At 43.4% G+C, this 13,149-nt stretch overlaps 1 protein-coding gene across 4 annotated transcripts in view; it reads left to right on the plus strand.

The window, feature by feature from the left end:
• The window catches only part of Khc-73 (Kinesin heavy chain 73), a 119,511-nt gene that overhangs the window by 57,297 nt on the left and 49,065 nt on the right, over positions 1-13,149 (plus strand). For all 4 annotated transcript variants that reach the window (XM_075699436.1, XM_075699438.1, XM_075699437.1 and 1 more), the window contains exons 5-12: positions 1,354-1,534; positions 2,589-2,676; positions 3,432-3,566; positions 3,657-3,769; positions 4,267-4,378; positions 6,022-6,234; positions 11,054-11,158; positions 11,698-11,832. In XM_075699436.1, the coding sequence (XP_075555551.1) occupies positions 1,354-1,534; positions 2,589-2,676; positions 3,432-3,566; positions 3,657-3,769; positions 4,267-4,378; positions 6,022-6,234; positions 11,054-11,158; positions 11,698-11,832 (1,082 nt within the window). The remainder of the gene's footprint in view (positions 1-1,353; positions 1,535-2,588; positions 2,677-3,431; positions 3,567-3,656; positions 3,770-4,266; positions 4,379-6,021; positions 6,235-11,053; positions 11,159-11,697; positions 11,833-13,149) is intronic.

Here is a 13,149-nt window from a genome sequence, read left to right on the forward strand (position 1 = left end):
TTACAGGAAACAGTATAAAGGAGAACGGCAAACATATCAGCATCAAGAATAGTGTACGTGGTAAGAATACACAATAGAACAAAAGCTATGGTAACGATATCAAGAAAAGGGCAGTGATGCAGCAATGGGATCAATAAATAGCAAAAAAATAAATGTTTCTGTGCTTTCTTACCTCTTCACCCCCTCACCCCTCCCATTTCTCATGTTTTCTTCAGGTTATTTTGTAACAATAACATCCTGACAGTAAAAATAACAAAACCTAACACATTTTAGAAACAGCAGTGGCGCTGACGTTGCTATCATATCTAGAATGGGTAGGATGTGTCGACCACTGCTACCTCCCCATCTCCTAGATCTGAAGTGGTGTGTGCATGCATGTGTGAGCTTTTGCTTGCGCGTAATGCACTAGTTATAAATGATCGCCCAGAGGCTGCTGTTCATGGGCTGTCACATCCTTTGTAACGTGACCACTGACGTCGCAAAAACCGAAAAAAAAAAAATGAATGAGAGTTTGGAAAACTCCAGGAAAGAACAAGTGATCTGTTATACGAGATTGCGGTCTCTCTGCTGCATGTATCAAAATAACATTTGGCCCACATCATCTACATATAGGGAATGTTTTCCTACTGTGTTCAAAAGGCATTTCAGTGCCCCTTTAAATCTTGCATCAAAACCTAGTCATAAATTTCTACGAGTTTTGTGCTTTATTGTCCTGTCAGAATGGGGGGCATCTGTGAAACCCCTTAAACAGGCTTTCCCACACACTTCGTTTGACCTGACCATGATGGCGGACCTCGGGTTGGAAGCATAATTAAGGTGTCAACATGCAGGCTGCCGACAACATTCCTGCTGACTTACTTTCCTCGCACCAACCAACCTTTGAAAACGCATTTTTAACAGTGCTACTCGATGGAACGTGGTTAGGGCAAGTTAGCTGTGTTGGGAAAGCCTGCTTACGGAATTCCACATATCCCCTATTTAATTTAATTCTCATTAACTGTGATGACCAGTACCATGACACCGTACAAAAAACATACAAGGCGAGTAGAACGGGCACTTTTCTTAGGGCAGGCCATTTCCTCATGACATTGTTGCTTAGTTGTATTTGTTTCTTGTGTTCCTTCTTGCTGAATTGCTTTTAACTTTGTTTCTTTATGCGTGACGTCAGTACATGAGGCATTTACATTACTGCACGATTGACTATCAATAAAGGTAGTTAGAGGTTGGCGCCCGTCTTCATCTCCTTGCGTGTTTTTCGTCTCGCATCACGCGCTGGTCGTCACAACGTAAAGCCAACTCACTCAAATCTACACCTTACCGAATCATATTTCCTTTTGATGGTGTCACTTCCAGGCTCCGGCAAAAGCTACACCATGATGGGGACCGCAGACAACAAGGGGGTGATACCGCGGCTATGCGACTCCCTGTTTGAGCGCATCGCCTGCTGCGCGGACCCCAGCGTCAGCTATAAGGTGGAGGTGTCCTACATGGAGATCTACAACGAGAGGGTTCACGACCTATTAGACCCCAGGGGGTAAGCGTTATTGGCGTTGGGCTACTCATCAATCCATTGGCTAGTGAAGCTGCCAAAAGCGAAACAGAGGAGAGAATGTTTATTAAAGCTAGCTGTGATTGTGAGCACGAACTAGCATGGTTCCGAAAAAAAGCCTTGAGCTAGGGATCCAGATGTTTTATGCAGTATTTCCTGTGTACTCTTCCTATTTTGAATAAATTCGTATTTGAAGCCTTTTTTCTTTTTTGGCTCTTCCCCTCCCCCCCCCCCTCTTCTGATCAACTGTCTGGCCAGTGAGCTGGGCTGATCCCACTGACAGTGTAATGAAAGCCGGGCCGGTCTCCGAGACCAAGTGTTATCGAAAGTGGTGACTCGCAGGCCGATCCTGATACTAATGCATGTATTGTGTCCTCACAAGGACATTAATGTGGTTTGTAATGTGAGCCAATCCTAGAGGCAGTGCGACATCGCTGCACTCGCATGCTTCGTAGCATTAACCGATAGAGGAAACCAATAACTGTCTCTAGCAGCAGTAGCAACAACAGGTCTAGCATCAGCTATTGCGTGTCTTTGACAATAATTTCCTGGTGGTGTATGTGAAAAGGAAGGTCAACCTGTAGTTTGATTGCACTAGCCAGCTACCCTGCTGTCAGTGAAAGGGGAGTAGTTAATTTCTTTACTAATTTAACCTGCCATGTAATTGTAACTGTGTTAGAAAATCTTAGCAGGTGCTATACACTTCAAGGACTTTGTTCGGTTCAACCTTCAAATTATTAAACAGATTTTTTTTTGTGTGTCCCACTGGTAGTCAAAGAGCTCTTTATGAGTCTCACATTATTATTCTGAGAATTACCTTGAGAGTTGTAATTGTGTGCAGGAAGCTTTTGCATTGCTGATGCCACTGTGCCTCTGTAGATTCTTTCACTAATGGAGATCAGCATTGCCCATGCGTGTGCCTTATTCTCATAGATCAAAACGATTCCTTTACCTTATTAACTAATAATATGCAAAAAGCCTTCTCGTAAATATTTTAGAAATACAGTAATAGATGTTTTGTGTGTGCCTCTCATTTCAGTGGGAAACAACATCTAAAAGTTCGGGAACACAACATTCTTGGTCCGTATGTTGATGGTCTTTCAACATTAGCAGTGTCCTCCTATGAGGTGGGTGTTCCGACAGTCCCGCTACAAGACACTACCGTTCTTTTCTCTTGGTTCTAAAATGTACTACCAGCATGCGGTGTGATTATAAGCTGCACATAAAAATATGGACGAACTTCGTTATGCTGTATGTTGTTTTCGGTATCCTGTGTTGTAACCTTTTCTGTTTTAACGTTTTGCCTGTGTCATTCTCAAGCTTCTCATTTTAGGACAGTTCCTTGTATTTCTTGCTCTCCCCTTGTGTAAGGCCTAACTGGAGCTTTTAAGCCTATAATAAATGACGACAATGATGTAATGGAGATGCATCTGATGCAAAAGTGCCTTTATTATATTTGATATTAGTAATAAGCATGCAGGCTTATATACTAACAACAGATTTCTTTTATATTTAGTTTGTATAGTGAGACTTAAAGGCGATAATTAGTCTAGCAGCAGCGAACTGCCAGAGCTCTCTTGCAATCACAGCACGGGTCATCGTCTTCGAGCTGCTACAGAAAACACGAGGCACGTCTTCTTCATTACATTCGTTACACCCGATAAATCGTTATATCCGTGCTTGTTAGATCAAGATTGGGCTCTGATGCTCATTTCAGTAAGGTGACTCTAAATTTCCAAACTGAGCGTCAGTTGTTGTAATCGAAACTCTGCTGCAAAATAGTTCTCTGCAATGGTACTGCATGCTACTAAATTGTCCCAAGCTTTCTGTGTTTGCTGTAGTTAACATTTGCTAACACTGTGCTCCGTTTCTCAAATTGCAGGAAATTAATAACCTAATGACAGAAGGCAACAAGTCTCGAACGGTTGCAGCAACTAACATGAACAGCGAATCCAGTCGCTCCCACGCAGTATTCAATATTACCCTGACTTGTTTAATCAGGGATAATGCCTCTGGGGTAAGACTTGCTCCTTGTTCTGTTCAGTGGTCTTGGAGCCACCGAATTCAGTTGCGTGCTGCACGTTGAGCACTCCATGCGCTGTTGCAGGTCACTGGAGAGAAAGTGTCCAAAATGAGTCTAGTAGATTTGGCCGGCAGCGAACGGGCGGTCAAAACTGGTGCCATTGGCGATCGTCTAAAAGAAGGTTCCAATATCAACAAGTAAGTCGGGCTCTAAAATTTTACTGCAGCATTGGTGTTAACATGTTTTCTTGGCTTACCTTGGTGTAAGATCTGCGTAAATGGCACAGGTGTTTCAGCTCATTAAAAAGAAAACAAAATCCATAAAAATTATGTTGCTTTCACCCCCCTTTCCCCTAGGGGGGAATGCTTCTCTGTGCAAACGTCATACTGCTGACCTTAATTCCAGACTTCGTTGGCGAGGTCAGGAGTAAATCAAACTTTCTTTGCAATTTCCGAAAACTTTTTCAGTCAGCTTGTACTTTGGTCTTGTGGTTTGTGGAACAAATCTTCATTACGCGCACATAAGCAATGACTTTTAGTGCAAATCGCCTTTCTGCTGCACACACTATGTTGGGGCTGTGACATCAGCAATCGAAAATCGTGTTCAGTAAACCGCAGCCTCTTTGTGATGTGAAGTGGTCAGATTCTTAGATGTCTTGTCTGCACCCTTAAACTTAGCAAATTATTCTTTTCAGGTCCCTGACAACATTGGGATTAGTCATTTCCAAGTTAGCCGACCAGTCCTCGGGTAAAGCGAAGGATTCCTTTGTACCCTACCGGGACTCTGTTCTCACCTGGCTCCTGAAGGTATTTCACTCATCTCTTTATTGACAAAGAGTGCACTTTGCATAACGCATAATATTCACTAATTCTTACGTATTGTCTCGGCGAAGTGACAATGCAAAATCAAACACCGCCAAAAGTTTGGGTTAAGAAAGAGTCTAACTCTTTATTGGGAAAACTTGCGCCTAGAGAGACAAGCAACGCTTGAATCAGAATGATACCAGAGAGCAAAGTTGTCACTCGTCAGACTTCAATTATTGGATCAAGTTCGTCTGCTATTTATACATGTCTCATCGTACATTACAGAGCAATTGCTGGCGCTTATGTATATTAGAGAATGTACAACACTATTTGCATGGCATGCACAGTGTAATCAGACAACTCTCTTTTGCTATAGAATTGGATACAATGTTCAAGAAATTTTTGATATGGTGGGCAGTGCATCTTGCGCCAGGCTGAGGAATGATAACTCTGATAAGCTGCTGAAAAACAAACACTGGCAAAAATTAAAACAGTGCACACGTGACACCGTACCCAACAGTCGTTCAGGAAGCAATTATCACTGAGACGCCCTGGTATTCATAGTCATTATTCTATTCCTTATCTTTCATGTTCTGCTTCTTTGTTTTACACATGCGTGAGCACATCAAACAAAAGTGGTCTTGAATTGAGCGATGACCTTTAACATTTGTTAGCCGGTGAAATGCCATCACCAGTTGAATGTAAACGAGTACTGTGCAAATACTGTGCCAGCAACATCAGTAGGTATGGTGGTTCGTGGGCCCAGTTCTCTGGAGCTTGTTGCATAATTCTTGATTTCTGTATAAGATAGCTTTCCTATGGACTGTAGTATACCATACACATACACATACCATACCATACACATACACATACCATACAGTAAGCCTGTGGTTGTTTGTGTGGGAGGGCCAAATCATGAAAGCTCTGATACACTGTCGTCCAGAACCAATGAAAGCGTATTTTCTTATTTTTAAAATGAAAATGCAGTATATTCTCATTGTAACGAAATTGCTTTATTCAAGCTTTCTCGTGGTTTCAACCACACTGCATGCATTTCATACCGGATTATCCACGGTGCAGTGGCGCCGGACAAAGCTTAATACAAGATGCACAGTGGGAAATACAAAGTGCGAAATCTGCATGGGGCTGCTCAGTACAGCATGCACGATGACCCTTTGCTTTTCTCAGTAACCAACCCAGAGTGGAAGATAGTGCTACAAAGGGTACTCTGCCATGTGGCCACATCTCCTTCAACCTAACCGTACCACGTGAGGGTAGCCAGCAGATGAGGCATTTGCTTACGGGCATCAACAGAATTTCACCTCTGTCACGCCACGACTATAGAGTGCGGCTTTGCTCTGATACATGTTCCACGTACTCCCACACTGTTGTAGTGAGTGTCCTGCACCAAAATGGCTCTTTTAGAGCCTTTCTGCTTTTAACGCCATACTGCTTGGAACAAAGTCCATTTCCTGTCCTGGTGGTTTCGTTATAACGAGAGTTTACTGTACGAAGAGAGACGTAATCGCCTTAGAGTTGTGACGCCTGCTTCATCTCACTTGGTGATAAATAGTTATGCGCTAAAGATGCCACAGCTTATCGCAGTAGCGTGCATAGATGGCACTGCATGCTTCTCTTGCTTCCAGGACAACCTGGGAGGCAACAGTCGCACTGTGATGGTGGCTGCCATCAGCCCAGCAGCCGACAACTACGAGGAGACCCTCTCAACCCTGAGGTACGCAGACCGGGCCAAGCGCATCATCAACCACGCCGTAGTCAATGAAGATCCCAATGCCCGCATCATTCGTGAGCTCCGAGAGGAAGTGGAGATGCTCAGGGATCAGCTCAAGCATGCCACGGTGCGTTTATGTCCTCAGTTCTGTTTTTATCTCTCTCTCTTGCAAAAGAATATATTTAGTGCAAGCTGTCATTATGTCTAACAGCATCGCGGAATTATGTTCAGTTCTGTGCTAAATATTTTAGCGCGGAAAGGCAGTTATAACTGCATGTAACTTCACCTTCAGCCAATAAGGCTTTCTGTAGATACATTAGAAGAGGCAGTGTGGTAAACAATCCATTTCATTGATGATTACGAATATTTGTGACTCCAATTCAGGCACGGGAGCTCATCGTGATGTCATTTCTTTGTTCATATTTTGTGAGTTTTATTCAGGGCCAACTTAAAAGAACCACGTAAAAAAATTACATCGTAGAAACAACTACATTGGCTGTTTCTGAGCATGCTCTGTAACTTTCCAAGTACAAGTTGCGCCTAAAACAAATATTTTAAAAAATGCATAATTTAACACACTAATCAGCGAACTAAGCTCATTTCAAGTAGTTGTCTGAGTAACTTTAGACAACAACAAACTACATACCGTCGGTCATATTTGTTTACAATGTACTACTTCAATTTTCTTTTTTGTTTCTTTTTTTGGCTGTTCATGTTATGCAATATGAGTGTCGCACAGTGTACTTCTGATCGCGATTGTATTTCTTGATCACGATTGGATCATTTGTGCAAGTTGCGGAAGAGAGCCCCCCCATTGCGGTCAAGAAATTACCGTATTTACTCACATAATGAATGCACTTGCGTAAGGAACACACCTCTAGATTAGCCGCGAGAAATCAGAAAATCTTTTTTCTTGCGTAATAAATGCACCCCGAACTTTGCTAGTGTGTAATCCCAATATCAAACGGCCGTGCTGTAGTTTTTCGGAGAGACTACAATCTTTGACTCTCTCACATGTGCTTAAAGCAAGTGCACTTAAAGTGCAACTCTGGTGATTTTTTTGCCATGTCAAGGTAATGGAATATTTAAGTTCCCGAGACCCTTCTGTCGCGCGTTTGATAGTAGAATTGTTGCGCAAATTTGCAAATAATTTTAAATAAGAAAAAGTGAAACCGAAACCTGACCAAGCAGGCCGAGCAACTTCTTCGTATGACGTCACGAGTGCTTCCACCGGGAAAAGCGTGTGAGGCATGCTGGTCTCGTCCCCTGGCAACGAAGAGCAGACGCTTGGTTGAATCGTGACCACGCCGGACCTTTGGGGGACAATGTCAGTTGCACCAGCTCTTCGGATCTGTCAAATATTGACAGTCATGATTCTGACAAATTCAATAGTCGCGAATCGCCGTTCGCATTAGGCGGGCCACCACAAGAGCCAGCGCCCATGCACTACATATTGTGCTGCAACACGAAGACCAAGGGTACTCCTAACCACTGATTTTATAAGTGCTGCTTGCTAGTTTAGGTGTTTTACCCCTCCTCAGGGAAGCGCTTCGGATGCTTACTGTAAGATGTGGAGCACGACTTTCTACATTTGTATCCCGCAAGAACGCCACTGACAGTCCAAAGCACCGAACGGTGCATTTGTTTACATCAGCAGGTACAGCGACAACTCCTCATTCACTTGAATGCTACAGCAGCTCATCAGTGACATCAATTAATGTCAGAACATATCAAAACAGGCAGATAAATTGTGCATGTAAGCATCATTGCATCGCTCTGAATCGCACTGATATGAGCGACCACACGTCTTCAAAAACAGCAAGCGGGAGACTGTAGTACGAGAGCGTATGAGAGAACATATCATGCACTCGATATGTTCCATAAAGTGGACGTCGATGAGAACTCTGCAAGAACGTGTAGTTTTCTCGCGGAAATGCCGATGCTAGTTTAGATGCCGTTGGCAGTTGAACTATACGATTGTTTACGCTGTTGTATCAAGAGGCCTACACTTGCTGCCCATTTAGGATATGCGGCAAGCAGTGCACCTTGGAAGCTAAATATTGAGTCTGCATGACAATACGTAAGAATACGACCATGTTCGTAGTTGCATTTAATTTAGAGAAGTGCCGGTGAGTGCAGTGGGCAGCTTTCCATCGAAAATGACAACGCTCCGATGTCGATACTGCTCTCTGTCGTCGCTTCTCGCTTTTTGTGTGTACACTGTACGAAATGGGGAATGCTTTATTTCAAATCTGTATGGTCGAAACTGAACTGCGCAAGGAGTTTTCTTCATCCTGATGGCTTAATTAGCTTCATGTCAGTCGCTCAGGCCCGCCAGCAGCACACACATGAACTACGCGACTGTGACATATAGGCTTAACCTCAACTGAATGTGATCGGCATCGGCTCAGACTGTGTGTGCGGATGGCGAGGACTGTAGTTCGTGCAGCCTACAGCTACAGGGAACACAACTTCTCGCGACAGCAATTTCTCATGCCATGCACCAGCTCAAGATCGTCAACTCCTTGACGCTTTCATCACTGTCGTCTGCATAATCCCGGCATGCTCTGCATGGAACACCCCTGACGTCATACACAATGTGGCTTGTAACTGAGGAGGAGGCAAGGCGGGCGTTCAAGGCAGTTAATTAAATTCATTTGTAAAAAATCTGCGCAACTCTCAAACCTGCTTTTTTGGGGACATGACGGAAGCGTTCAGAGGAAGGTACCCAGCGAACTTCCTTGAGATCCATTGACATAGAAAAATCACCAGAGTTGCCCTTTAATGCTTCACACATCCTTCCGCCAGTGCTGGTGCAAAGGAACCTCGCAGATATGAGAGAGAAAAAAATTCGGCAGATCTCACACCCTGTGGGAATCGATGTTATGCAAAGCAGTGTGCGGGGAGCGCACTAAGTTAACTAAACGACCATGAAAGCATCAAGACGTAGGCAGCTGTTTCATGACCTACATGGCACACACGTCCGGACATCCATGTCACGACCTATCATTTACGTTCATCATACACTCTTGTCATACTATGCCAATTTTGGTACATAACACGACGTAGGCGGCTGTTTCATCACCTACATGACATGCATGCCATGACATTTAAGCCAGGAGCTATTGTTTATGTTTGTCATACTTTCTTGTCATACTATGCCATTTCTGGTACATACCAAGTTAACGAAACGACCATAAGAGCACCAAGACGTGGGCGGCTGTTTCATGACCTACATGTCACGCATCTCATGACCTATCATTTATGTTCATCATACCTTCTTGTCATACTATGCCAATTTTGGTACATATCAAGTTAACGAAACGACCATGAGAGCACCAAGACGGCGACTGTTTCATGACCTACATGACACATGTCACGATATTCATGTCATGACCTATCGTTTATGTTCATCATACACTCTTGTCATACTACGCAAATTTTGGTACCTACCAAGTTAACGAAACGACCACGAGAGCACCATGAGGTATACGGCTGTTTCATGACCTACATGACACAGATGTCATGACATTCATGTCATATGACCTATCAATTATATTCGTCATACACTCTTGCCATACTATGCCAATTTTGGTGCATGCCAAGTTGACGAAACGACCACGAGAGCACCAAGACATAGGCGGCTAGATAGATACTGTCAAAGTGGCAAATGTTCGCCACGAAATGCTTCGCATTTAAAAACGCCAACTGCCTCTCTGCAACATACGTAGTTTACGCTTACGTAATAGGAGCGCGCGCGCGCGGGATGCATCGGCCGGTCGCGGCAGACGGGAGAGTCCACGTGAAGAAGGGGGGTGGCCGGCACTTGATCGGGCGCAGTGTCGAATTTGCGTCAACGTTCGCGCATCTATCTGTGTGTGGCTCCCTTTTCTGCCTGCCTTGGGTTTCGATGTGTTTAATGAGCTTTGAGTCGAGGTGTACGTCTGCTGATGGAGTTCGTCTGCTCACAAAAACGGAAACGCCGATCAGACACCGATAAGCTTTTGACATGCCGATGAGCAGGCCGTCCAAGGAAAAGAGACTCGCTCACACAGCGTGCTTGTCAAAACAGGCGCGCGCTTCAACGTGATGCTTGCGATAATGGCAGACGGGCCGGAAGCGGCTGCGAGGATGAACAGCGATCTCCGATCGCGCGATCGGAGATCGCTGTTTGGAGCGCGCGTTCAGTTTCACCTAGCGCGATTCGCCTAGGCCGCGCTGACATCGCGCGGCTGATGCGTTGTTCTGCGGTGGAACCGCGATGTGGATGAAGCGGCCAGCGACCTGAACGGCAGGTCTGGTGGTTCCGATGAGGATGAAAGTTACAGTTTGCAAAATGGTATACATGCGTTTTCTTTTTTTTTTTTTTTACTGCAAAGATGGGTTACCTTATGCATGTTCCAAATCGTTACCTTCTTACTTTGCAATTTTTGCGGTTTCGAAAATGTGCCCATTAAATTTAACCGGCATAATGAACACACGCCCAAACTTTGCTTCGGTATATTGAGAAAAAAGGGTGCCTTCGTTAAGCGTAAGCGGGTATATACGGTAAATCCCGATCCGGCTCAATCGCGATCGAAAGTGCACATGTCACACCGGTATGAGACATCCAGTATAGTGACATCTGCACCTGATTAGTACTGTTGCTAACATTGCAAGCATAGTTTTGCAATGCCCAGTTGTCATTATATGACAGGAAATGCTATGTATTGAGGTTCTCACTTGTTAGGTTTCTTTTGTGGTCTACATATTGTGCAGAATATGTTCTGCAAGTGGCTTGATATTTTTGCTGAAGTGCTTTGTTTCCAAGAGAAGGGGAAGGTATTTGAAAGTGCGCATTACATTACTGGCTAGGTTTGAAATCGTACCTGTCTCAGTGGTCATGTCGTTCATGCACTTGTAGTATCTATGTAGCATCTTATTTCTTTTGTACATTGTCCATCCAGACGCCAGAAGGTCTGAGCGAACGTCTACGGGAGTCCGAAACACTGATGCAAGAGATCTCACAGACCTGGGAAGAGAAGCTGCGGAAGACGGAGAAGATCCACCAGGTGAATATGCAGTTGTAGATCAGGCGACAGTCTTGTGTAAATCGACCAGATGGCATGTTGTGTATGTAGCCTGGCTGCATGTTGTGTACTCCTTAGAACCCTTGTTGCCATCTGTTTAATTCAATTATAACCACAAAGCTGCTGTAGCCTACAAGACTGGTTTGTCTGAGGGAGAAGGGATTTTCACTTTGGCAAAATTGTTTAAAGTTGTAATTTCAGCCTAGTTTGTGCTGCAATCACGTGGGGAAAGTCCACTTTCTCGTGTCAGATTTTATAGTGCCAAGATTAGACTTGCTTCCACGCATCTCACATCTTCAGTTCTCATTAGCAGCTTGCTTGTTGCAGATCCTTATGGCTGTCTACAGTGGTACATTTATTTTGCAGTTTGGTCTTCTGTGTAACCAGGCAGCATGCATTGCTTTAAAAGCTTCAGTTCATCTCACAATTGCTGTTTAGATGCTGTGATGCATCTTCAGCATTTGTCAGCTTGTCGTAATGTATGTGCTCTTCTTTTGGTGTTTCTGTTTTAAATTATACAGGAAAGGCAGCAAGCCCTTGAGAAGATGGGCATCTCAGTTCAGGCGTCGGGCATCAAGGTCGAAAACGACAAGTACTACATGGTCAACCTAAACGCTGACCCTTCGCTCAACGAACTGCTTGTCTACTACATGAAGGTCAGCTCTGTTCTACATGTTTTCAACCTCTTTCGGTCTTTGTGACAATGAGACTGAACATGACATAACATAAACAGTGCTGCATTTCTAATTTTGTCAACACACCTAGCGATTTGACAAAGCATGCCACATTGATGAGTACAACTACCCTGTCTGGACAAATACATTGTGACTTAAGAGGAAGCTTTAGCTCGGGCCCAACTCCGACGCGGCCTATTCAAATACATGTAAAAACGCAAAAATGTTTTTCTGAGATAACCCCTGGACCGATTTTAATGAAATTTGTTGCATTTGAGAGGGAAAGTGAAATTCTAGTGACTGTTGGTCACGGAATTTCTATTTAGGTCCTGAATTTTGTTAAAAAGATTTTCAAAAATTCGAAAGTTTGAAAAAAATAGAAGCATGAAGTTCACAAATTCATAACCCTGCATCAAGAGCAGATATTGCGGTTCTGTAAGCGAGATCCATCAGATCATTGAAAGCGGACAAATTCGATACGTCATTTTATATGTTACGTGAATTTGTTACGTTGTTTACAAGGGTTCTGCAAAACCTATATTTCCATTTTACAATATTTTTTGACATTCATGTGTAACCTATCAATTTTCTCCGCTTTAAATGTACTATTAGTTGCAGTTCACGGAATTGTATTATCAATTTTCGTTGCTGAGTTATAGAGTTGTAAACTTGATAGTTTCGTTTTTTGAAAATTTTCATTTTTTGCCAATTTTTAATAAAAAATTGACGACCTAAATCAAAAATCCGAAACCAACAGTCACTAGATCTTAAGTTTTTCTTTTAAATGCAACAAACCTCGTCAAATTTGGTGCAGTGGTTGCCCAGAAAAACGAATTCTGCTTTTACATGTATTTAGATAGGAGCACCCGAGCTAAAGCTTCCTCTTAAGTGTGTGCAATATAAAGAAGGGCTGACAACTTTTGTCCAGCATAAATGCACAGAAGGTACTAATATAAAGGAGGATAAATCAATGTACAGACAGTGGTTACTGCAGAGACCTGAGTTGGAATGTCACTTGCTGATGAGTTATTAGTGGATCAAGCAATATGAAACAATTTATCAATTATCAGACACTGATTATTCCAAAAATGTGAGTTGGAACCTCACTCGATCACACATGGTAAGTAGATTTCGCAGTATGAAAGAGAAAACTTGATGAATACTCGGGCAGTGATTACTGCAGAGACATGAGTTGGAACATCACATGCTGATGAGGGATAAATGGATCACACAGTATGAAACTGACACAAGGTGTGTGCGAATACTGAGCTGCAGATTTTCTAATCGAATGTCCAAATG

The sequence above is a fragment of the Dermacentor variabilis genome, chromosome 7, assembly GCF_050947875.1.
Source record: "Dermacentor variabilis isolate Ectoservices chromosome 7, ASM5094787v1, whole genome shotgun sequence".
Lineage (NCBI taxonomy): Eukaryota > Metazoa > Arthropoda > Arachnida > Ixodida > Ixodidae > Dermacentor > Dermacentor variabilis.